Below are 24,535 nucleotides of genomic sequence, written 5' to 3' on the forward strand. Positions count from 1 at the left end.
TGCAAGATTTGATCCATACCCAATAGCAGCAGGGGTTAGGCGAGTGTGAAGCTGAGGGGTGGTTGATGTTGTTGTGGTAGTTAGGGAGCCATCCAAGCCACTCTTCTCCCAGTCAAAGGGGTCACTTTCCACAACGCCATAGGATTTCATGCTGTTATCAAAGACTGATAAGAGAAGCTACAGAAAGAAAGACAATGGGTAAATACCAAAAGATATTTAGTACATAAGAGAAACTGACAGGTTATTTTGAGACCTGTGTTTGACTGTAAGGCTGGGTTTACACCCAGGCGTATCGAATATGCGCGTTTTTACCGCGATTCGCAGTAAAAAAACGTGGGACAAACGCGCGTTTACGAGGGCTACCTGGCTGTATTCCAATGGATACGCGCGGCAAATACGCCCCAAAGAAGCTCCTGTACTACTTTGGGCGTAGGGCGTTTTGCAGCGCGTTCCTACGCGCTGTAAAACGCCCAGGTGGGAACCATGCCCAGAGGCAATCATTGGTTTTCACATGTTGAGCGTTTTACAGAGTGTAGGAACGCGCTGTAAAACGCCCAGGTTTGAACCAGGCCTAAAAGGTGTGTGTGTGCGTGAATGTACCAATTACTGGTCAGATTCGGTAGTTTAGCCGTATTATTTGCCAATAATAGTTATAGGCTGTCCACAATATCTGAAACGGGAAGAAAGCAGCTCAGATACAGAACAATTGGCACAGAAAATTGAGTTTTACGTGAGCCATATCAGTGTGTGTCTATGTGTTTCTTGTATGACATTGGCTTCTGTCCTTATTCAGTATCCTCTAGTTATAACTGTATGCAAGTAATGTTACCTGATAATCTGGTTTGGTGAAGTAATCCAAACCGCTGATGTGCTCTAAGAACACATAAAACTCTGGAGGAAGGTGCTTCAACATAAGGCGATGCTCATAACGTTCCTTTATGGAGCCTACTTGTTCCTATGAAAACATTTAGTGGTTAGGGTATACAAGAATGCAAATATAAGAAAAGCATAGCTCATTACAAATAGTATCCACCTAGAACTCGAACAATATCAAACATATTCAACTACGGTAAAGTTTTTGTCCAACCAAAACCTTTTTTTTTTTTTTAAACTAAGTAATATTATTATTTCAAGTTTTAACTATCTGGGTCTCTCTGGGTGTTAGAGAGATTTCCCTTTAATTATTGTCATGGTCACAGTAATATCACCAGACAGGAAGTGAGGAAAAATCTACAGAGCGAGAAATAGGGAGGATAAAGGCTCTTAGACAAAAAGTTGACAGGTAAACCCAAAAGCAATAACAGAAGGCTCCAAGAGGCACAGGGACTTACATTTTAAGAACATTCCTGAGCACCTTGAGACCCCATGGATGCTCACATACCGACTTCTAGATCAACGCACGCGCGTGCGGACACACATGCATGGAGCTAACTAGGATGCCCTAAACACTTTTTATAACTCCACATCATACCGTGAGACCTGCCATTCACCATGCTTTTTGGTTTTCCACTTCATTACTAAACCTCTATTCAGTTTGTCAGGACAGACAGAATAAATAAGAACAATAGTCATGAAGGAAAAAAAAAAGAGAACTGAAAAGGCAGAGGAGGAGGCATACAGTTTTCATAATCCTATTTTATTAAAACCACCAAGCAATCCTTCACATACAAGGGCATGCATTCCCGGACTTGGCATTTCCGTAACTGCTCTGTGCTGTAGCACTTTATAGGGTGGTCTTAGCTGTTATCAACAAGCCCTGTATATACCTCTGCACTACAAGTGTTCTTCTCAGTGCATGTAGTAAATAGGGGGTATTGAGCCTTGTGCACAGTTAAAAAGAACAGCCCTGTGCCACCAAAAATGCCTAAGTGCAAACCGTAAAAAAACAAAATGGTACTAAGGAAACCACATACCAAGCAAAACGTATGTGTGAAAATTTCTCAGACTTAGTATAGGGACAGTGAAACGTCTTTTACCGCACTGATATACAGTACAGGGAAATCACAGCTGAGGCTTTCCACATGAATTTTGCTTTGCAATAGACTACTTTTAAACTCCATACAAGGAACTTTACCCCTCTATTTTATCAGTGGACAGAGTATATGATACGATTCCAGAAGATATTTATACACACCACTTTCAAAAATAGGGTTACTATGGCAAAGATAAGCACAATGCAGTAGTTCAAAAAGGTATAACAAAATATAAAAGAGGTCTTTGGGCATACAATGGTTCTGCTCTCCAATAATGTTCATACATTTACAAAAACTTTTAAATAAACATGGAAATCAAGCACATTTACCTTATCTTTAATTTTCCGCCAAGGAAGCTGACCAACTACAAACTCAACCAACATGTAGAAAAGGGACCACAGATCGTCATGTCGGCCCATCTCCTGCAGTGACAGAATGTTAAGTGAGGAATTAATAGAGACATTTGCTCAGACATCTTTATAATGATTGCTATAATTCTGGGGGGAAAAAAAAAATCAAACATCTGTACAATGCAACACAAAATCTAAAAATACTGCATCAGTACAGACACAGCTCATATAATCTAAGAGTAAAATGGCTTTATGGTATAGACATTTAGGTCTATAGCCATAACAACCAAGCATTTGTTTTGTTCAGAAACCCAGTCATAAATATACTATTTCAAACTAACTGCAGTGTTTCAGAAGGAAACTAATGAAATGATTAAAATGTAGCATGACAGATTTACAGCCACCAATGAATTATCATGCATGACTTTGCATTTTTCATCAATGTGATAATGCATTTTGCGTGGATCAAAAAATGCAGAAAGATACATAATTCCACATGTAGTTGGACATGTAGTTACCCATTTAGGGTAAAGAAAAAAAAAACCTTTCCTTTACTCCCCTCCATACCCCAAGCATTTAGTTACGTTTCCCTCGCTGCTCAGTTCAGTGCCGGGAGCCAAGGCTATACGTGGTACCTCCAGTTATAGGGAATCATGTCAGCTTTCAATGGGCCAATCAGCCCCATTACTAAGGGAATCAACAGCCCTGTCCAAGCTTCAACCCCAGAAACCCAAAACTTACACAGGCAAGTGAACAGAGCAGCATGGGGAATGAAAGGTAGGTAAATAATGTAAATGCTGCTGGAGAGGGCACTTTATCATTCCTTTCCAAGCATGTGTGCTTTTTCTGCTCTGCCTATAAGAGGTATCAGGAGGATTCCGTAATGAGACATTTCAAAGGTTTTCAGTCTTTGGATCTCCGGCACACAAAGCAAAAATAATTCACTACTGTATTAATTGCAAACCCACGATTATTAAAAAAGTCACAAATTATTGAATTGTAATTATTGTACTGTAATTAAAACAAAGTCACTTTGTCTGAAGTCTTTGTGCCCTTTTTCCCTTTAGGTACTACTGACAGCACGGACAGAAGGTCTATATGCAAGCCTATGATTTTCTAAGCCGGCTACTCAATCTTATCGATAGATAGTCTCACATGGCTTTGAATAGTACCCTGCTACACATCACTATATGACCTGTAGTAACTGTACCTACCCAGTTATAGCTACATTTAATGCTCACCAGTATTCCCAGAGACTTAAAGGTTAATAACATTATATTACTATAGTGATGTGCTATTTTTTTTAATAAGTACCAAATTAGTTGAGACCACTTACCCGGTTCCTATGTGCATTGACAGAAGCATACCTAACTGTTCCACGGAACCCAGCTACAGTCCGAGGCTACAGGAGAAAAAGAATGGATACATCACATAAAGTACCAATATTAAGGAAACAACTATTCTGTGTTCAAGTAAGTGTCTGAGGCAATTGCTGTAAAAGCATCTGCAAAACGGCTGTAACAGTATCACAGATTTTACTAACCACAAACAAGAAATGTACACATAATACTCTTTAGATTTCCCTACTTTCTCCCATATTGAGTCTTTATTTTTCAGTATATGGAAGTTGTAAACCTGAACTGGATGCTGTTGTTCACCAGCCTCTTTCTGCAAATTCTTATCTATATGTACTGACTCCAGCATCAACAGTGGACCACTGTTGCACAATATGTGTCAGCATGGTCAATTGTATTCTTCATCAGGGGAAAATAAGGCAGGGAAACAATGCAAAAGCACAGCTGGAAGACAGTGGTCACCAAATAGCAAGAAGTGTCTGAAAAAGAAGCTTTAAAAGTGACAGTCAAATTTCTTCTCCCCCCCCAATATCCTGGTGAAGGACTTACCTTAAATGATGCCCCTTGAGCTGATCATCTTCTTTCCAGTAGTTTCCAGGAGTCCCTCCAGTGCTGGTACCGGTCCCTATTCCAGCGCTGACCGCTGTGTATTCGGTTTCCCACGAAGTCTGGTGGGTGAATGCTGCCAGGCTACGTGCATTACACTGTGTCTCTCCTCTTCTCCCGGCCGAACATCTCTAGTGTGCATGGGCTTGCCCCATGATCCTTCACGGCCGCCGGAGAATCTTCAGAACTTCGGACGGGAGCACGTGACCGAGACACAGGATAGTAATTATCTTTTTTTCTATGTTTTTGCATATGTCTACTGCTTGCTTTTCCACAGCTTCAGCTACTAAATCATAATTGACAATCTAATCAGAATGAAAAGCATACCAACATGCCATTGTACTATTCAGAGCTCCCCACTGTTCTAAAGGTATCCAGAAGAGGTTTAGAAATGGCTTTTATTGGCTATCTGGAGGTATTACTTAAGTCTCCAGCAATTACAAAGGAAGAATTATGATGAATGCTAGTTAGTTTCTTTATTGATTAGGTACACTATGTATCAAGAAATATTGGAGGTAAACATACTTGTGAAGGCCCTAAATTTAGGATGAACGTCATTACAAAGACATCATCCATGACAAGTATAGACACCATCTGTGGTGCCTTCCTTAAAAAGGAGAACTATGAGGTTAAGGCTTTTCCCCATAGTTCTCCTTAGGGTAACGGGAGGACACAAACTAGCGTCCTCCCGTCACCCTAGGCTCAGCGCTGGCGGATCGGAGGGGGGAATCCAGCCCCTCCACTGTCACGGCAGAGAGCCATGACAGGATCGAGAGGTGAGCGAACGCCAGTATGTGTTCGCTCACCTCCCGATCTACTAAGCCGACACAGGTCAGCTAGAACTATGAGGTGAACTATGAGATGAGGTGAGTGAAAAGCACTCACCTCATAGTTCACCTTTAAGCTGGTCCTGTAGTAAAAAACTGTAAAACAAGCTACTCTATCCTTATACCAGAGACAATTTACAGCTCATTTGGACTTAAGTGCCATTGTCTACTGAAACAAAATAGGTGGTGGCTTTTAACCATCACTAGAAAAATGACAACTGCCACATTACTTTTGCTTTGGGTAACACATTCACTTTGTTTTGTTCAAGTGTGTACACAAATAAATGCATATAAAGATACAAACCAACAGGACTTAAAACTGAAGTTTAATCTGCTTACATTTTGCCTTTCCCGTTGTCCTCCTCCCCATCAATACGTTAATGAAAATATTAAATTACATTTTCATTACATAACCTATTTTAGACCCAGTGACCTCACCGCTGGGCTTTGTGCTTCTACATGCAATACATACAAAGCTGTACATACCTTCCTGAAATTATCATGGTACCCTGCCTCACCTTGCTCCCAAGAACACTGATGAAAGCAGTGGGATGACTCTTGAGAGTATTTCTAATATCAAAATGCTTCAAAGAGAGAATTTCAGTATGGAGGTGTAGGACTTCCTAGGCAACATGTATGTAGACCACCCTAGCTAAACTCCATAGGTGTTGCAGAGCCTTCATAATAGAAATAACTGAAATTCAATGAATGAAAGGGATAGGCCAAAGACATAAAAATAGAAAAAGAACTGTGGGCTGAACAAACAAAATACCTCCACCAATGCTACAAGCACATTGATTGAGGAATCCCCAATGTTTCTTTTGTATTCTTACAGTGGCCGCTTATTGGTTGCCAGCTCTGTTCGTACGAAGATTTTCTGAGTGGCTCCTTCGATCAGCTGATCGCATGATGCCAGCTGAAAAGGTGCCGGCAGCGGTACCCACTGTGCAACTTTCACACAGTGTATGGCCACCTTAAGGCTGAGGAGGATAAGCCTAGAGGTTGCTTGACCTTTTTCAACCAGGAAAAAAGGCGGGCACTATGTGACTTTCCACAGCTTCTAATGCACACCATTAAAAGCTCAGTGTGCAGTGAAATCAGAGTAAGCAATTACAGCACATTGGAGACGTCTGTATAGCGAAGCAAAAGTTAAGCTTTAAATCCAATCCCCCACGCAACAGGTAAGCACACACCAAAGCCTCAAACCACTTGATCTACCCAGTGTTTGAACAGGAGAGGGAAACTGCATCCCTAAAAGGATTTTCCCACAAAAACATGCCGACTCCATGCAGAGTGTGTCTGAGTCACAATCAGAATTGATTACAGCAAAACAGCAGCGATGACAGGCACTAATGCTTATGAGATGGAAATTCATTAGTACAAACATATAATTAACGCCCAGAAAAATGTTTTCATGTGGAAACGTCATCAGCTACAAAACTGGCTGAAACATGCAGATACAGAAAAACATCTGCAGCAATATGCTCAAGATAGCACAGAGGAAACAACAAAAGTCTGCAAAGGGTGCTCCAAATAATTAGATTTGTTCTTGGAATCAATGTAATGAGGTTAGGCTTGCTCTGTTTAGTATCACTACTACCTAAGAAAAAGGTTTTCTCATCACTGTTACAAAGCAAAACATGTTCTCTTAATTCTGACATTTCAACATGCCACTAGGGGTACCAACAGACAAGTAATGACGTTTGCCTGATTTCTCCGCTTATGGCCATATCAAGTGGTTATATGTTTGTGATTAGTGGCAGTGGATTCATTGTACCTTGGGATGAAGTCAGCACAATGTAAAACATTTTGGAAGGATTTGGAATGCAGTGTTTAAGCTAAATATTAAAATTACATATTCAATTTTTGGAGATAATATGGAAATGATGGTTCCAGGTATTGGGAGTGCGTACACTTACCAAGTAAGATCATTTGTTGATCTTAGCATACCTATACTGAGATGAATAGGTGTATACAGTAGATTGCGGACTGCCTGCTTAAAAAAAAAGTCTAAAGACTTAGAAATCTACAAATCGACTTACAATAAACAGCACAGAAACTTATTTTAGCATCCCCATGGGCCCTGGGCAGTTGATGACTTTAGGCACCTAGTAACATAGATATTTGCCCATTAAGCCCAAATTATAGTCTTTCAATTATGGTAGACACCAACACCTTTCCCTGACTGGCTTGCTTAGATACGTAGCAGACAGGTATCTAAGCCATCTATTGCTATGATCTAAGTTTTCAAATGTCTATGTTACTAGGTGCCATCATCAGTTCTCCGGTAATATATGGCAATGTCCCCAACTATCTGACTGCACCGGACTAGTAAATACCAGGTTATACCCAACAGGAAACAGATCTAAATGGTGTTTTTAATGCGAGCAGTGAACAGAACACACAATTAAAGTCAACAGGGATGATTTATAATGGCTTTCTCAAAGACAGGGATTTTCATTGTAAGATCCAACTGTTCCCTTTCATTTTGTACCACGCAGTAAAAATAATGCTAGATGGCATATGGTTCAATCTGTATAGAACAACTACTTGTTTTTGCATAATGTATCATTCAGACCCATGATGTCCCACAACAAAACATCAAGGTCCTATTTCCTAAGCACCTGCACCAATTAAACTAGAATGCCAATTTAAAGCTGAACTCCAGGCAAATAATGAAGGCACACAGTAAATTAATGCGACTATGAATTAAATACCAAAATGTATTTTAACACAACTAGTTTAAGTACCTGAATGTTACCTGTTTTTAGCCTCTTACAGCAGCAGTCAGATTGGGAGCATACAGATTTGCAGTATACACATGTGCTCAACAAGAGAGCACAATTATGTGCCCCACTGTTGCCTGAAATATGTCAAAACATTTGTTAGTGCTGAAGACAGCCCTGAGCACATTTTTTTCCCCTTTACATTGAAGAGGCCCTGTCGCCACCCCATGCATATAAGGATTGGTTCACACCAGTCCCATTGGGCAGCATTGCCTGACACATAGACAAAGCAATCTGCCTTATAGCTTGTTGCAGAGGTAGAAAACCTTGGACAGCAGTTGTGGAACTACAAGTCCCATGATGCATTGCAAGGCAAGCATGATAAGATTTGTAGCTTCACTACAGCTGGAGTATCTTTTAAGTTAAAGTTCTTCATAGTTATAAAGAAACTGCCCTAAAATTTGTATTGTTTTAGAAAAAATGTCACATGTCCCTTTAAGAAAAAGTATTGTTAATTGGCATCAGCATGTACCGGAGGGAAAGTACTTGTACTTGGTCTTGAAAAAGTAGTATCGGGACACCCCTACTATTAATGCAGTAAATATGTAGCAACCCCCTTAATCTGTGCTGTAGCCAATTTATCTGACATGGATTGAGCTCAAATCCAAACGCTTAAAGTAGGAGGGTTTTTGCCATAATGCGCATCTCCAGGGGACGGCAAGAAGAGCGGCATGGCCTCTCTGCTGCACAATGTTTGCAGTATCCCAGGTTGGTAAAGACCAGATAGGGAGATGTGTAAGGGCCATACACATCTCTCTGCTCAGCTCTTAACAACCTAGGACACACTTGCTGGCGTCCTGCTGAGCTCCTGGCAACCAGTGACGACACCCCTGGCTGTAAGCAGCATCTTCTGTCCCCTGCATCGTCTCCTGCTGATGCCGCCATCGCTGCCACCATTACTTCCAGAGTCGCAGGCATCTTCCTTAGCCACTGCGTGGCCACTGATAATGTGACTCCTATGCATGCTAACCTGCACATCATTGTCCTGTACACTATATTATTAAAAAGCATACATACCGGCCGCACATCTCCACAGGAGTTTGTAAACTGCCGCGCCAGCCCAAAATCCAGCATAAAACATTTCCGACAGGTGCTGGGGAACCGACCCATTGCAAAGTTTGACTGTAAGAGAACACACAGGAAGAGAGTCAGATACAATATAGTCCAATAAAGGCGCACATTCATCAGCTCGAAGCATTACAACTCCAGTAAACATGGAAAATTCTCAGGTCTTCAGTTTGCGGAACACCAGGCCAAAACCACTCATCAGCAATCTGGTTAGCTGGGAAACCTTTTCTGCTCACTCCCGTAGTTGTTAGTGCAGGAATGCCATTTCCAAACAGCCATTACAGGCTATCTGCCATCTCCCCAATGCATCAAAGTGTCCATCTTTGAAGCTCCTCACAGCCACCAATCACATTCAAACCTGACTGAACTAGGAGTTATTAACACAGAAAAAGCATGTATGCATTAGGTGTCCAATACTTCATATGTACATGCCTGGTCCACGTCATTACCTCACCTAGTGGTGATAAAAGTATAAGAACGACCTCTCCAGAGCATGCAGCTTCTAAACAAGTGAGCAATGCCAGCTACTGTATTTCTATTGTCAGGGTCCTTTTAAATCCTAAGTATGTATTTTTTATGCCATTCTTCTTTTACTTACTTAATTCAAATCAAATGGAAATCTAGCTTAAATGTTGCTACTAATAAAACGCTATTCATTGCAAAAGTTAAAGTGCATCTTTAACCCAGGAATAGAAATGTTGTCAACCTACGACAGAGTGCTAGAACTACGGAACACCTCCCACCTTCCTGGTCTCCACATCGTGGGAGGAAAGGTGTTCTCATGTCCACATATAAAACTCAGGCAGGGCTGATAATGTTTGAGATTTCCATGAAGCATTGTCAGCTCACTAGAGGAGGATATAAGCTCACTGGCTTTCTGACATGACCAACGGTGATCCCTTTTCACTTCTTGAACAGATATCAGAAAAAACTTCCACTGGTATATTTAACAAAGTGGAGAAAATAAGTTCATTGTTTGGGAGAACATACACTTTAGCACTATTTCATTACATGCCTTTTGAAAGAAGAAACAAGATTTTCCATTCTAACAGCTATAATTATCCAAAAAAATCAGAATATCAAAGAAAATCAGATGTGGAAAGTCAGTGTTGATTAAAAATAGGAATGGTAAGCCCAATTACATTTTATCCGGTAATTGTGAATTCATACGACATGATGTTCCGCAGTCATTGAAAACACTGTAATTAATGGGTCGGCCCACCCAAACATGATTTCTACATTTTGGCAGCTGCTCAAGTGTTACAATTCCTGATGGTTGCTTACCTCTCCTTGGGCACCTGCAGACACAGATGTGTTACCTGGTCTGCACATTTGTCTTGGGAGACTGACACACATTGTTGGAGATTTAATTCTTGTATATTAACAAATGTGTGTTAGTTCATTCTGAGAGGAGACTCAGGACAACCGGGTAACGTGGCACACTGTGCGCCTCCTGGCCTCTTCAGGGGTGCCTCAAAATTTTGTGGTAGTGAGACTGATGTGAAAGGGGCTCCTGTTGTAAAAGGGGAACTCTGATGTGAAAGTGGGGGATTGTGATAGAAAGTGAGGCTTCTGATGTGAAAGGGGGGGCTCCAAATGTGAAGGGGGGGGGGAAATTGATTTTAAGAGGGAACTTCGATGTGAAGGGGGAACCCACTTTATTGTGTGTTCTTGTGTGTGGTCCCCCTTAAAACCTATGACATTTTAGACTGGGGTGCCTCGGAATTTTGCATATTAAAGATATTAATATTTGTTGCTTCACAATACCTACTATGGTATTGTATCGTAATATTGACTTGGGCAGTAGAAAACTGGCAACGTAATCATATCATATAATAATTACTATGACTAATGAATCCTTACTGTGATAACAGTGTGACAGTAAGATAACAATATTTCTGACATCTTAATAAGGGCCATAGAAGATTGACAAACATCAGAAGGGTACATAACAGGTAACCATATAACTAGTGCAGCAATCACTTATATCATAAATACATAAAAATGACATATGGAAAATCCATCAGTTGATAAATACATAAACCGCATATCATATATTATATATAAAACCATGCAATATGTGTCCAATACAAAAGCGCGATATCCAAACAATCCAAATGTCCATAGATCCTTACCGGAAATCCCAAGATATTGATGGGTGCTTGAAATGACCGCGGATGGCACAGCACATGGAACAACGTTGAATACAGATGTCACCAGCACAGAAGCACGCCGAGACTCTCAAGTCAGTGCAAATCCATTTACTAAAAGATGCCACTCAGAATATCAAGCACTTTCGGGGCCACACAGGGTCACCTTCATCAGGCTCAGAGTAGACATTGTCTACTCTGAGCCTGATTTCTACTCTGTACAATGTCTACTCTGAGCCTGATGAAGTGGACCCTATGTGGCCCCGAAAGCGCTTGATATTCTGAGTGGCATCTATTAATTTGCACTGACTTGAGTCTCGCGCGTGCTGGTGACATCTGTATTCAAAGTTGATCCAAACATTCCATGCATCTAATTTTCTTCAATCATTCCATGCATTAAACCCCACCAAGAAGTGAATTTTACCCATAAAAAAACATACATACCCTCTTAGTTGAATAATAATGCTAGAACAGGTCATGTACAAGTGAGTAAGTAGGCAGATGGAGCCTCTCTTTTGCATAAATCCATCCCCAATAGAGAAGACAAAAGTGATGACAGGTACGGAATGTACATAAATCCATATACAGTACTAGAACACCATTTAAAAACTGATTTTATTAAAAAACAAACAATGAAACATACAAATATCAGGCACTCAAAGCAGTGCACATAGCACAAGACCTTCTCAGCCTTTGGCATTCTCCTCTCGATTCTACTGCAATGCGTTTGCACTCATGTGACCAGACTTTGCAAAGTGCCTCATACAGTTTGATGATGGACTTGTAATTTATGGTATTGCATATATTACATTTTTTTTTATATTTATAGTTGTTAATTGATAGATCTTTCATATGCAATTTTTTATTGTATTTATGATATAAGAGACCACTGGTTTTTTTACACGTATATTCTATATTCTCTATAGCCTGCCAGAACCTATTGGGTTCTGGCTGCTATAGATGTTTTTTCATGGAGTGGGAGTGAGAAAGCACAGCGATCTAGAGTCAGATCTAGAATATACTGTACATAAAAAATAAGAAAGGTAATTTATGTCATCACATTAACTACAGCGGCAACAAAGTTGCTGCTTTGAATGAGAAAGTTGCTGAAAAGTGAATGAGACATCACACCTCTCTTTGAAATATCGAAGTATGAGTGCTGTGACATTATACAGCATATTGTCTATGTCATCATAATAGTATTTCTGCAGAATCTCTCCCATCGGACAGTAATGAAGACCCCACAGGGAATCAAACCCCGCTTCATTGCATAGAATACACAGGGAAAAATAGGATGGCATTCCACTGTAAGGACTTGTCATGTACTAACCGGTTTGATGTCTCTATGAAGGAACCCTACAGAATGAATGCTCTCGATCGCCTCCAGAATTTGTCTCCCAAGTCGTAGCATGGTGCTGATTGAAAAAGTGCCCCGGGACTGACTGCGGCGGAGATCTGCCAGATTCCGACCCTGAAAAGACAAAATCAGAACCATTTAACACATGAGCACTTCCGAATGCTAGTATACTGAAGAAGCAATATAAGCATATAGAGCAACAACGAAAAGCTGTAGAAAGAATATGATTAAAGAATAGCTTGTAAACTGACAAGAGCACGGACACATTATACTTTCAGAAAGAACATTGGTCTGTACTTACTAACAAATCTCTCATCTAAGATTATCCATTGTGTGAAAAAAATCCCCAGTAATATAGCAACTGTGCAATCAATATTTTACAACTAAATGGAAGCAATCCGATGCACAGGTCACCTCCAGCCTGCTTTTTTCATGAAAATCTCAGCCCTAGAAAGTTTTAGCAACCTTTTCCACATTCGTTATGTTGGCATACAGTTATCACTGTATGCCAACATATCTACATATTTCTATTTAATTTATTTTGCTTCGTCTACTGAAACCCTAAATTACTTAATCCCACCATTTGTACTTGCATACCCTTTCTACCTACTTTGTATTCCTCTCTTGTAAGCCGTTACATAACCGTGCACAAGACCAGCATTTTTATTAAGCAAGAACTGTAAAGGCAAAGTTCAGTGGGATAACCCGAAAATGCAGTCACCAAAAAAAACAAAGATGACACATTGATTAAAATATCTTCTCAGTGACTATATCAAATGTAGTCCCTATACTCAATACCATAATAAGAACTCTGTATGGGGATGTGAAATCTGGTTAATTAGATATACAATTACAATATGCACTATTTTATATGCATATGTGGGCAAATGGGTTATAAATACACATAACAAACTTTTATATACATTAAAAGCAAGTTTTCATTCCTCTCGTCTAGGAACACTAACCACAGCTTTTACTGGATACAAGCCTGAAGACGCCAAACCAATACAATAACGCTTGGCTGCCGCTGCAAAACAATATGTCTATTTTATCAGTGTCTAATAGAAGAGCTGCCTGTGCTGCAATATAGTAACCTGTTCCAAACTGTACAGGAAAGTGACAAGTTGGAAACGGAAAGTATAAGTATGATCAGTGCGAGCAGTAGTATTTTTTTTATTTCAGACACTTTGATCATTAATCGAGCTGTCTTGTGGAGAATAATTGTCTGAAATCTACATTCTCCCTTCAGAGAATAATGCCTAACCAGAAATCAAGTATTAGTGATGAGTATAAGAATGCTTTGATTCGATTTTAACATTTTTAATGGTTTTTACACAACTCAAAATAAACCTGCAGATGAACACAGTTAGGCCCTCGACACAGTCTTGATCCAGAAAAAAAAAGTTCCATTTTGGCAGACCTGATGGAGACGGGTTGGAGTTAATCGGTTGTAAGCACACATATATACCCTTACATCCAACGCCTCATAGACCTAACATGGGATCCTTACGGCTCAGTCTTTTCTTCCATTGCAAGATGGAGGAAACAACTGAACGCCCACACGTTACAAAGGTGAAATCCATTCCATACTGCTCCGATCAGCAGGGGATCCATGAATGATCAGAATGGACGGTGCCAGCATGAAAAGGGCCTTTAGTCTATAAGAAGTCGATGTAAGCGGACATGTGTCCGTTTACACGGGATTACCTCCAATCCATCATCATCAGGTCCGCCAAATCTGTTCTGTTTTTATTTTCTGGACCTAGAGTTGGGGGTAACCAGATTTAAATGGAGGCATGTCTGTTTACATGCAGCTGCCCATAGAGTTACTTTGGACTTATGATCAGATCCGCTTTAAAAAAACAACAACAAAAAACTGACAGCCACACCTGATCAGATTGCCCATGTGAAAATAAGAACAAGAGAGTATTGTACTTGCCACACTTGAAACCACTCGCCTGATGTTTAAATTGGGCACAATTAGTGAAGATAAAGCATGGATAAACATCCCGTAACTTGTATAAAACATGGTTATAGGAGAAGTATAACAGACACCAATAACTATTACCCTTGAGTGCAAGAAGGAAGGAGACACTGAATGAAGAGGTGATTGCTTTATTACATATTTGTTTTGTGTTCATATGCATCTACTTAGGATTTTCACTCTTGACCAGTGGCAGTGTAGTCCAAAATGGACTAATTCCAGAGCCGTTTCTCCTTGGTAAATGATGCTGAAGAGTCTTTTTTCTTAACAATATTCCAACATTGTAATTGATAATTCAATTGAAAGTGAATGATAATGCATAAATGAGAACCATTCGATTTTTTTTTTTTCATACCTGCAACTGCATTACTACATAGTTAAATCGATCGTTCCTTCCACATCCTATGAAGCGACATACATGATCTTTACCTACAAAGAGAACACATAATTCATGTTAATAAATTACTAGAGGAATTAGTCATAGTTATATGACCCAATAAAAATCAATACAAAGTTATTCTTTAAATAAGAAGACCATTCTCCTGGAAAAGCAGCAGAGGAACTATTGAAATAACCAATTAAGGTATTTTACTTCCAGTGTTTGACAATATTAGAAGGAAAAACTCTGATGACTGAAAAACGCCATTTACACATTTCAGAACAAAAACAAAACAAAAAAAAGAAATACATGTCCATAGAGCTACCCCACCAACAGGGGACGGTCTTAGTGTAACAGATCTACTAAACCTAAACAACCCCTTTGCATAAAAAGCTGGCGCAATAGCCATGGTGTGCAGTTCTACCTTAAGTGCAGGTTCACACCATTTTCCGGACCAGATCTGGTCCGGAAAATGGTGTGAACATGCCCGCAGTTCCAGTGCATTCCAGACCAGACAAAAATGAGACATGCAGTATTTTTCTGGTCTAAGCTGGAACGGACTGCGCTGGTGTAAACAGAGGCCAGAAATAGCATAGGGATACATTGGGATGCATTTTGGATCCGGAAACAATCTGGTCTGGTCTGCAGATGACCTGGATGTGGTGTGAATGGGCCCTAAAAGTACAACAGCCTGAATAGCGGATCGCTATATTTTATAATTATGTAGCGATGTCAGATTTTGCAAGCAGGTGTTGCTGCAAATGAACATTTTGTTACAGCTTTGAGTTCATGTAAAAGCCAAGAACTGTAAAAGAATGTAGGACCTGACCTAAACACAGGGATCATGGGGAACAATAGTAACAACCTTCCAGAAGGAAGGACAGTGTCAGCACCAATTCAGAGATGATTTGAGGATCTACAGCCAAGTGATATACAAATAAGATAACTATTACAAAAATGTAAGGTACTTGAATATGTTTTTAAGATTTAAATCCTGAGTTTAGTGTCACTTTAAAGAACAGTGAAAAGTACTTAGTGCTGGGAGGGGACAGGGCTTAGTCTTGACTTGTAGTAAAGTCAAGGACTTGTATACAGCCTGGGCCTAGGATCCATTTGGAATCAGAGGGACACAGGAATTGATTTCATGGCTTTCCTTACATTTGGCTGTGTGCCTACCTTTTAAAAGATCTGTAGCCTGCTTCATCAAGAACGCTCAGTGGTAAAGACAGAGATTGAGGAAAGTTTAATTGCAAACAAACGATTCTGACGGCAATCTGAGAAACTATAAAAAGCAGGCAGATGGCTTTGCATCATAATTATTTGTTTTCTTTATATAAAAACTACACCAGAAACAAAACCAGAATTCTAAAAAAGTATGTGCGCTCTGCTGGGCATCAATAAAAATGTACCAGGACCAGAACACAAACATAATATTCCCTTAAAGGAAAAGTGCACTTTTACCTAATTATGAACATTGTTTGTATTGCTGTGTCCACACTAAGAAGATTAATTCTCTCTATTTATCCCAGTCACCAGGACATAAAGTGATAGGAAATCCAAAATTATGAGTTTCCACCAGACAGAGGGTAAATCTTCCAATGGGGACAACTGCTCCGCTGTCTTAGGGTCTCCACTCACTTTACGATCTGACCGTACAATCTCTGTACAATCAACTTAAGATTTACCAAAATCTATGTAGTATGAGGACCTGGCTAGTCTATCCAATCACTCTGCATCCAATCAGGCAGGACACTGCACTACATAGTTGTTGGTAGATCTAAAGGAGATTGTACCAATCAGAGAGACGGGGCCAGATCGGGTAATTCCATTTTCCCAAATTACCTGGGAAAGTGAACCTACCTATTAATGCACATTGTGCATGCTAGAGCACGCTGCTGCCTGGCTACCACAATATGGCACACAGTGGGATGGTGGCAGCACTCAATGCGCACACACACATGTCCTACGTATACGTTTACTTGCATGCGGATGGTGGGGGTGGCAAGGTTGGTTTAATTTTTTTTACATTTTATTATTTTTTGCTTTTCTCATTTTTTTCCCCATTTAATTTTATCCCTATCACACAATGGCTTACAAGCCCCTATGTGATAGTTTGGGGGTGACAGGTTCTCTTTATGGAACCTGCCCTCCAAAACCAAACAGGTCTTCTGTGCAGTTTCTGACAGCGGAGACAGGTGGCGGAGAAGATGGCTGCTTATTTTATACAAGTGATCCGAGATCACTTGTACTAAATAACTGGCAAATGCTTCGATCTACATTTAGCTCTGCTAGCCCGCAGCAGGGCTAAATGTAGAAAAAAAGCTACCCGCCCAGCACTGCATGTCTCAGGCGTAGGGCGATACGAATTCCGCACCCCTGGAAGAGCGTAAATACTTACCTCTACTGCAGCCTTGCTGCTAACCCTCGCTTCATTAGAGAGAACTCTACCTCTGAAGTCTGCTTAGAAAGCAATACTTCCAGGAGATTTGATACGTGTGTACCTCTCTGTGCTCGGTGGTTCCTTCCAACAACTTGCACGTTTAAATACAGGACTATATACGGCACTTTTTTGTTGATTAAAAGAGCCCCTTCCTAAAACAAACATGGGGACTGCCCTAGCTCACTTTGCAATTGTTAGTTTCCTGGATATTATTCTGATCCATTGACTTCAATATTTTTTTTAATCACTGACCCAGAATAAGAAAGCATATCAGGTCTGCTGACTTTACTCTGACTTTCCTGATCTGCATGCTTGCTCAAGGTCAGGGACAAAAAGTATTTATGAGCTATATAGCCCGTCAACTATCATTTACAGAAGGAGGTCAGCAGTAGCAGCCTCTGTTGCTCTCAGGAAAGTCTGTCCAGATGTACTGTAGAAGTACAATCATTATGGTGCCTCATTGGCATCTAAGGTCATCATGGTGGCACCCAGGAAACTCCTGAACCACATCAGCATTCCTCCTGGCTAACACTTTGTATAGGTTCCATGTTTCCAGAACTATACAAAGTATTAGCCAGGAGGAATGCTGATGTGGTTGAGGAGTATTGGCAGCCTGCTTTGCCACTGCTGAATGTGGGCAGGTGTAAGCAACCAGCACGAAATTCACATTGACACATCCATCCCAGCAGTGAAGATACAGGAAAAAGATTTTTATACTGTATACATGTATTTACTATACAGGTATAATCTATGTACACACAGGTACTGGACATAAATCACATCCAACACCTGTACCATGCTTGGCAGGCATTTCAATGAACACGTCAGCTGTGAGGGGGCCAACCTAGCAAGTAACACTGCCTGCAGATAATGCAGTCCTCATTCATGTAAAAAGGCCGCAGGGCAAAGCTAAACACATGCATATATAAAGCCATTTACATCTAGAGCTGCAACAATTATTCGATTAAGTCGATTAAAATCGGCGATGGAAAACGTTGCCAACGTTTTCCATCGTCGATTCGTCGGCTAAAATTCAAATTTCCCGATCGCCGCTCACGCCCGCCGCTAACGCCACGCCCACGTCAGTTAAGCCGCTCGCGCCTACACTGGTGTCATGCGAAGCCGCGCCACGCTGAGGACATGCGTCTGGCCCTCTCCTCCCGGTGAGCTTCCCAACTCGCCGCTGCCCGCCGAGAACGAACAACGCCGCTGCCCGCCGACAACACCGTCATTCAAGGTAAGTCGAGATCGGCCGGGAGCTTTTTAATGTTTCCTGTGTGTTGTGTTTTTTTTTTAAAACGGCACACTGCAGAACATTAGTAGCTATAGAGGAACACCAAATCCCTGCAAGAATACATTAAACAGCCTGTATAATGTATTATTGCTGGGATTTGCTGTTCCTCTATAGCTGCTAATGTTGTGCAGTGTGCCGGTGTATTATACATTGGTTTTCTGCATTGCATTGTATTGTGCATGGTGTTCTGCATTGTATACAGTGACACACTGCAGAACACCAGCAGCTATAGAGGAACAACAAATCCCAGCAATAATTAAACAGCCTGTATAATGTATTATTGCTGGGATTTGTTGTTCCTCTATAGCTGCTGGTGTTCAGCAGTGTACCGCTGGTATTCTGTAGAGCTGCAACAATTATTAGATTAAATCGATAAAAATCGACAATGGTAAACGTTGTCAGCGTTTTCCATCGTCGATTCGTCGGCTAAAATTTATATTTCCCACTCACACCCGCCTGTTCGCAGCTCCATACACGAGTGACGCTATGCACGCTGCGGACGCCATGCCCACCGCGCACACGGCCGCCGGACACACGCCCGCAGAGCACGCCGCGATTTACAAGGGTTCAGAAACAGGTAAGGGGGACCTGTTTTAATGTTTCCTGTTTGCATTTTTAAATTCAGGTAAATAATCACCTTTTATACTTTTGTTCACTACATTTCCTAATTACTCCAGCCTATTCACCAGGTAGGTTACTTCACATAGTTCTTCATCTTCCTAATCTGTACACAGCTACCGTGGGGTTTTTATTTAGCGCAAGATCAGAGCAATGGGATTAAGGCAGAGGATCCAGATAAGAGCCAAGATCACCGAGAACAGATCAATAATGATTTCAGAATAGCAGCGTGGTTCCTTAACAGTTTGATTGTGTAATCTTTGCGATGAAGACATACCAGTAGCACATCAATAAATAAGAAAGGCCTTTTTTAACTACGTTTAAACACCACATTTGATAACTCAAAAAAGCATTTTACCCACAAAACTAATTCAGTAGGTGAAATGACAAAAGAATAACAATAACCAAACTTAAACTGACCCTGTCAGCAAAGTATAAAGCTGCTTCTTTTACTGGAAGCCTCTTTTTTTTTTTTTTAGGCGGGACAGACAGACGGCACAAACCAGCAGCTCGCTTGTGGCCCCTCGTTTGCTGCTTACAAATTGATGAGTTACTTCCCTTTTTTGAATTTGACCTTTTAGTCCTGAAAAGTGGACCTACTCCTGTAAAACACAATTAATTTGCGTCTCAGTCACAAGTACCTTCCAGCAAACGTCTCAGTCACATGCCTTTTAATAGCTCTACTCTGCTTTACTTTAGAATTGAAGAGACGTTTACTCTAAATTTAAGTGTCGGCGGTATTTTTTTTTGGTGCCATAGAATTGGCTACCTTGGAATCTGTCCAGTTATGTCATATAGGAATTAAGGGAGCTATAAAAACCATAGTTAATATTCTATTTTTATTTCTACTTTAATTGCCCTGACACAAGTGTGGTCTTGTTTCATACAGTTAAGATATATCCAATTGTGGCTTAAAGATGTCATCGGCACCAATTTTAAAAGGAATCGATCTTGGAAATAAAGGGCTCAGCCTACAAAATGGATGCAGCTTGTGCAGCAGTAATGGATGGATTTTAATTACACTGCATCCTTCTCTTTTGCATGGACATTTTCCTAGTTAGAATTCTGCTGTCTCTCAGTAGACTCAGGGGTAATGTATAATGAGACGTGCGTCATTCCAGCTCACATACAGCAGCAGCCGGTAATCACTCTTTACCTCAGCTGTGGCTCTACACTTTCTCAGGCAGCAACACAGCAGACAAAGATTTCAGATCTACATCTCTCCGATATTTGACTTTTAGGAGAAGAAAGTTGATGGACACTCAGTGAACATGGAGACTCTCCTGCATACCTAAAAGGTTACTGCCTGGGAAAGCCAAAACATATGTCTTAGAGAAACTCTTGCCAAAGCACTATTGCTAGCACCAAGACCAAACATGTCTTATAAAGAAACAGATTTTGCTGTTTTACCTACATGATAGTGTAAGAAGAAAAAATTAAAAAAATAAATAAGTATGTCCTAAATCATGTAATCCCGGTGATGGGCCAGAATTTCTCTTTGCTTTTGCAACCAGAGAAAATTCTGCAAGGAGTGGGCTCTCTTTAAATAAACTTAGGTGCTAATGAAATTTTTCCGTGTGCACATGTCTATCAAGCAACCGGCAAAAAAGAATGCACGTCTTGCAGCAATCTGTTGCAAAAAGCCTGTTTACAGACATTTGTAGCTAAATCTGAATCACTCAGCCCATTTCAGATAGTTCAGCCCACAGGTTCACTTAGACAAAAGGCAGCCATGAGGCATGACCCATACAGGTCTAGAAATCCTTTTTATGTAATCTAATTTTAATTTGCAGAAAATTGCATATTTCTTGTGTGTAAAAGCAATATAAAGCATTACTTGGAAACAATTGACATAAAAAACACCAAAATTAAATGGATCAAATAACATTATACTGTAGCTTCCCGTTACAGACATCTTTTTTAAAATCAAATTGCTTAATTTTATGATGTATACCGATATTAGGACGTTCACAAATTCAACGGTAGACACACGATTTGGATATTATATGGTTTATTATAATTTTTCAAAAACTATTATTAAAACATAAAAGTGTTGAATGCACAACTGCATTTCGTGAGCATGAAGCCTTTATAGGGAACTATAGTCTGTGCAATTTTATTTTTAGAAAATTGACTAACAATGTTCATCAGCAAATTAATATATTGAAACTCTGTTTCTATATATAGTTTGTAATCATATATGTATATTTGCTCATCATGAAGGTTATGTTTCCTACTTGCAGTTCTGGCCAAAGAGCTTTTCTTTTTGGTCTTCTATCTAACCACAAATCTATCAGACAGGATCTGTCTTGAATAAAAATAGAAAAAAAAAAAGACTAAATTTTGACCGTTTTACCGCAGCTTCTAATTCCAAACTGTTATTTAATACAATAGGCACTTTTTATTGCAATTACAGATCCGCTTATGGAAGAAATTTAAAAAAAGGGCCATTTGCACAACACTGTCTTTAAAGCCAACAAAGCAGAACTCCAGAGGCCGGACTACAGAAGATATGCTCACCTAATAATCAGCCCTTCAGTGGCCAGTACTCAAGTCTCTCACCCCCGACTGTGGTATGTCCCTCGGCGTCCTCACGTCTAATGCAAGTGAATTAGCCTGCATTAGACATGATGATGTCACAGGTCCTTATACCACCAGAGCCCAGGGGAGAAGAAGCTGCCGGAGCCAATCTAGCAGACAGGTGGGAGTGAGTATCAGGCGAGTACATCTTCTTTTATCTGGCCCCTGACCAAAATGAGCAGTTACTCCTTGCCGTGCAGTGGTTGCCCCACTGCAAGGGTTAAAGTTTTGAATTTTGGGAGTTAGTCTTTAAACTTTTTGATACTGCTAACTATTCTGAAAGCTTGACCACCTTACCTTGTAGTTTCTTAAGGACTGCCACTTCCATTTTTAGCACCTGTTTTGGTTGCTGGGCAGACTCCACTTTGAGTGCCACATTTTCTCTCGTTAACAGATCCAGGGCATCGTAGATCTCTCCAAAGCCACCACCACCAATTTTTCGGAGCTGAGAAACAGAAAAATAAAAAAAGGTCGACTTTACTAGTAGTTTTTAACATATAAAGACATAGAATTAAATTTTCAGAAAAGCTTTTTTCAAACCAGCAATTAGGCTATCGTAGTGTTAAAATTTTCACTATAAAGGATATCAAAGGATATGTATTTAAGTGTACAAAATGCAAGGCTTCATTTTCAATTTGTAAGTATGATGCAGATTTAAAGTATAGCACTGGGGTTTAATTGAGATTCAGAGTAAGTACAAATATTACATTTTACAAATTGTTTAAACTCCTTAATATGTATCAAAACGCAAGTCTTTTTTTCCTTTTATTGTGCCCTGCCAGTAACACACTTCCTGTCCTAGCGTGATAACATTTACTCACCACACTGTATCTATGGAGAAGCATTGTGGTTACCCTGGAACAGGGAGTGTGTTAGGACTACAACACACCTTCCCAATAGGGGTTGACTGATATATTTTTTCTCAGGACCTGCTAGCAGCTGAAAGTAAACAGCAGTCAGTGGGTGGGTGCAATTGCCAGCCTGCTATTGGCTATTTTGAATTGCAATAGCAGGCTGGCTATTGCTCCCGCCCACTGCCTGCCATTCCCATTCAGCTGCTGGCTGTGGAATCTAGCTGCCGGAAGATGAATGAGGCAGTTTGGTGAGTTGTCACTCTAGGACAGGAAGTGTGTTACTGGCAGGGCATAATAAAAAGGAAAAAAAAAGACTGAAACATAAAACAAATGGCTTAGGTTTTGATACATAAGGAGTTTAAACAATTTGTAAAAAGTAATATTTGTACTTACTCTGAATTGCAATTAAACCACAGTGCTATACTTTAAATCTGCATCAAACTTGTAAATGTTAAATTAGGCCTTGCATTTTGTTTGCCGTTACATTCAACTGCCGGCAGATAACTGGGACCCTGGGGGACGGGGGGTTCCCTTTACTGCCATTACTAGTAGGGGTCAACCAATATCAGGCCTACTGCCTCCTGTTTGCATTCAGCTGCCGGCTGCAGAATCTAGCCACCAGCAGATGAATGGGGTTGCGACGGTAATATCAGTAAATTTAAGACGGATTCTGATCATTAAAAAATGTATGAATTTCAGGCCAGATTATCAGTTGATCAGATAATCGATCAACCCCTACTTCCCAACATAAGAGGTGCTCTGTAGTTCACAGAAGAAAATTAGGCAGGGCTGATATAACACTGCAGAGTCCATAGGACAGAACTGGATAACTGGCAGGATCAGCAAGCACTTATCAAACAGATACAACAAATTTGTTTCAATGGTATATTTATCAGGTCAGAAGTAAAAAAACAAGAGACGCTCATGGTCAGAGTAAACATACACTAATTACTATGAAATGTTGTTTGCAATAAAACCCTTTATTAAAGTTATTCTTCATTTTAGAACCAAAAGGGAGCTGGCCTTTCTGTTGGGATTAATAACAGTTGTTAGAACACTATGTACCTGTTCAGAGAAGCCTGTGAATTAAGCTTTTACAATGGAGGTCACTTCTAGAGGTCACATTGGAAATTTCTCATATAAAACATGAACTCTCTCTCTCTCTCTACATTAGAGCCTGAAATGTAAGGATGACTACCGTTGAAAACATCAATTTACTGTGATCACACTATAATAAATAGACCTTCACAGATGAGAAAGGTCAACACTTAACCCATAAAGTCTGCAGCTTGTGCATGTTTCTCTAACATGCACACAAAGGTGGCAGTCACTCTGTGCTATGAATCCATATCCAATCCAAGAAAGAGGTATGGCTACTCTTCTCAAACTCTGGTAGAGACACAGCCAAAAGTGCCCCTTTGCATGAATCTCAGTACCCCCATAACCCACACGTCACAACGGTCCCCCATTAATACCCTAGTCCCTCCATTTGTTCAGGCACCTTCAAGGATATGAACAGGTCTGTTCACAAAATTGCTTATAGCAACATTTTATGAAGTGATATTCATATCCTGTAAAAGAGAAGAAGAAGTAGAGAATGCAGGCATGCAATAATCACCAAGAGGGATTTAACTTAATATAATTCTATATCTGATTTTTCTATGATGATCTCACGGTGTTTAGTTTACGACTAACCTCAATATAACCCATATTAAAAAATTCCAATAGGCAGAAACAAGATGTGTGCTCATCTAACCCATTAGTTATTCACTTCATGCAGAATAAATCAAGATGATATACAATAAAGTATTTTGAGAAAGGGCAGCAGCACAAGACTGAAAATCATAAAATGTTCATACTGTAACATCTATACCCTAGTATGACTCACAGATATTGCATTGTTAAATTACTTTA

At 40.2% G+C, this 24,535-nt stretch overlaps 1 protein-coding gene across 2 annotated transcripts in view; it reads right to left on the bottom strand.

Moving 5' to 3' along the window:
- The window catches only part of TTBK2 (tau tubulin kinase 2), a 63,274-nt gene that overhangs the window by 23,855 nt on the left and 14,884 nt on the right, over positions 1-24,535 (bottom strand). For both annotated transcript variants that reach the window (XM_018564885.1, XM_018564884.1), the window contains exons 2-9: positions 22,065-22,212; positions 14,812-14,885; positions 12,446-12,586; positions 8,915-9,019; positions 3,660-3,725; positions 2,303-2,395; positions 830-955; positions 20-177 (exon numbers count right to left, since the gene is read on the bottom strand). In XM_018564885.1, the coding sequence (XP_018420387.1) occupies positions 20-177; positions 830-955; positions 2,303-2,395; positions 3,660-3,725; positions 8,915-9,019; positions 12,446-12,586; positions 14,812-14,885; positions 22,065-22,212 (911 nt within the window). The remainder of the gene's footprint in view (positions 1-19; positions 178-829; positions 956-2,302; positions 2,396-3,659; positions 3,726-8,914; positions 9,020-12,445; positions 12,587-14,811; positions 14,886-22,064; positions 22,213-24,535) is intronic.

This window comes from Nanorana parkeri, unplaced genomic scaffold, assembly GCF_000935625.1.
Source record: "Nanorana parkeri isolate BGI_ZX_2015 unplaced genomic scaffold, ASM93562v1 scaffold791, whole genome shotgun sequence".
Taxonomy (NCBI): domain Eukaryota; kingdom Metazoa; phylum Chordata; class Amphibia; order Anura; family Dicroglossidae; genus Nanorana; species Nanorana parkeri.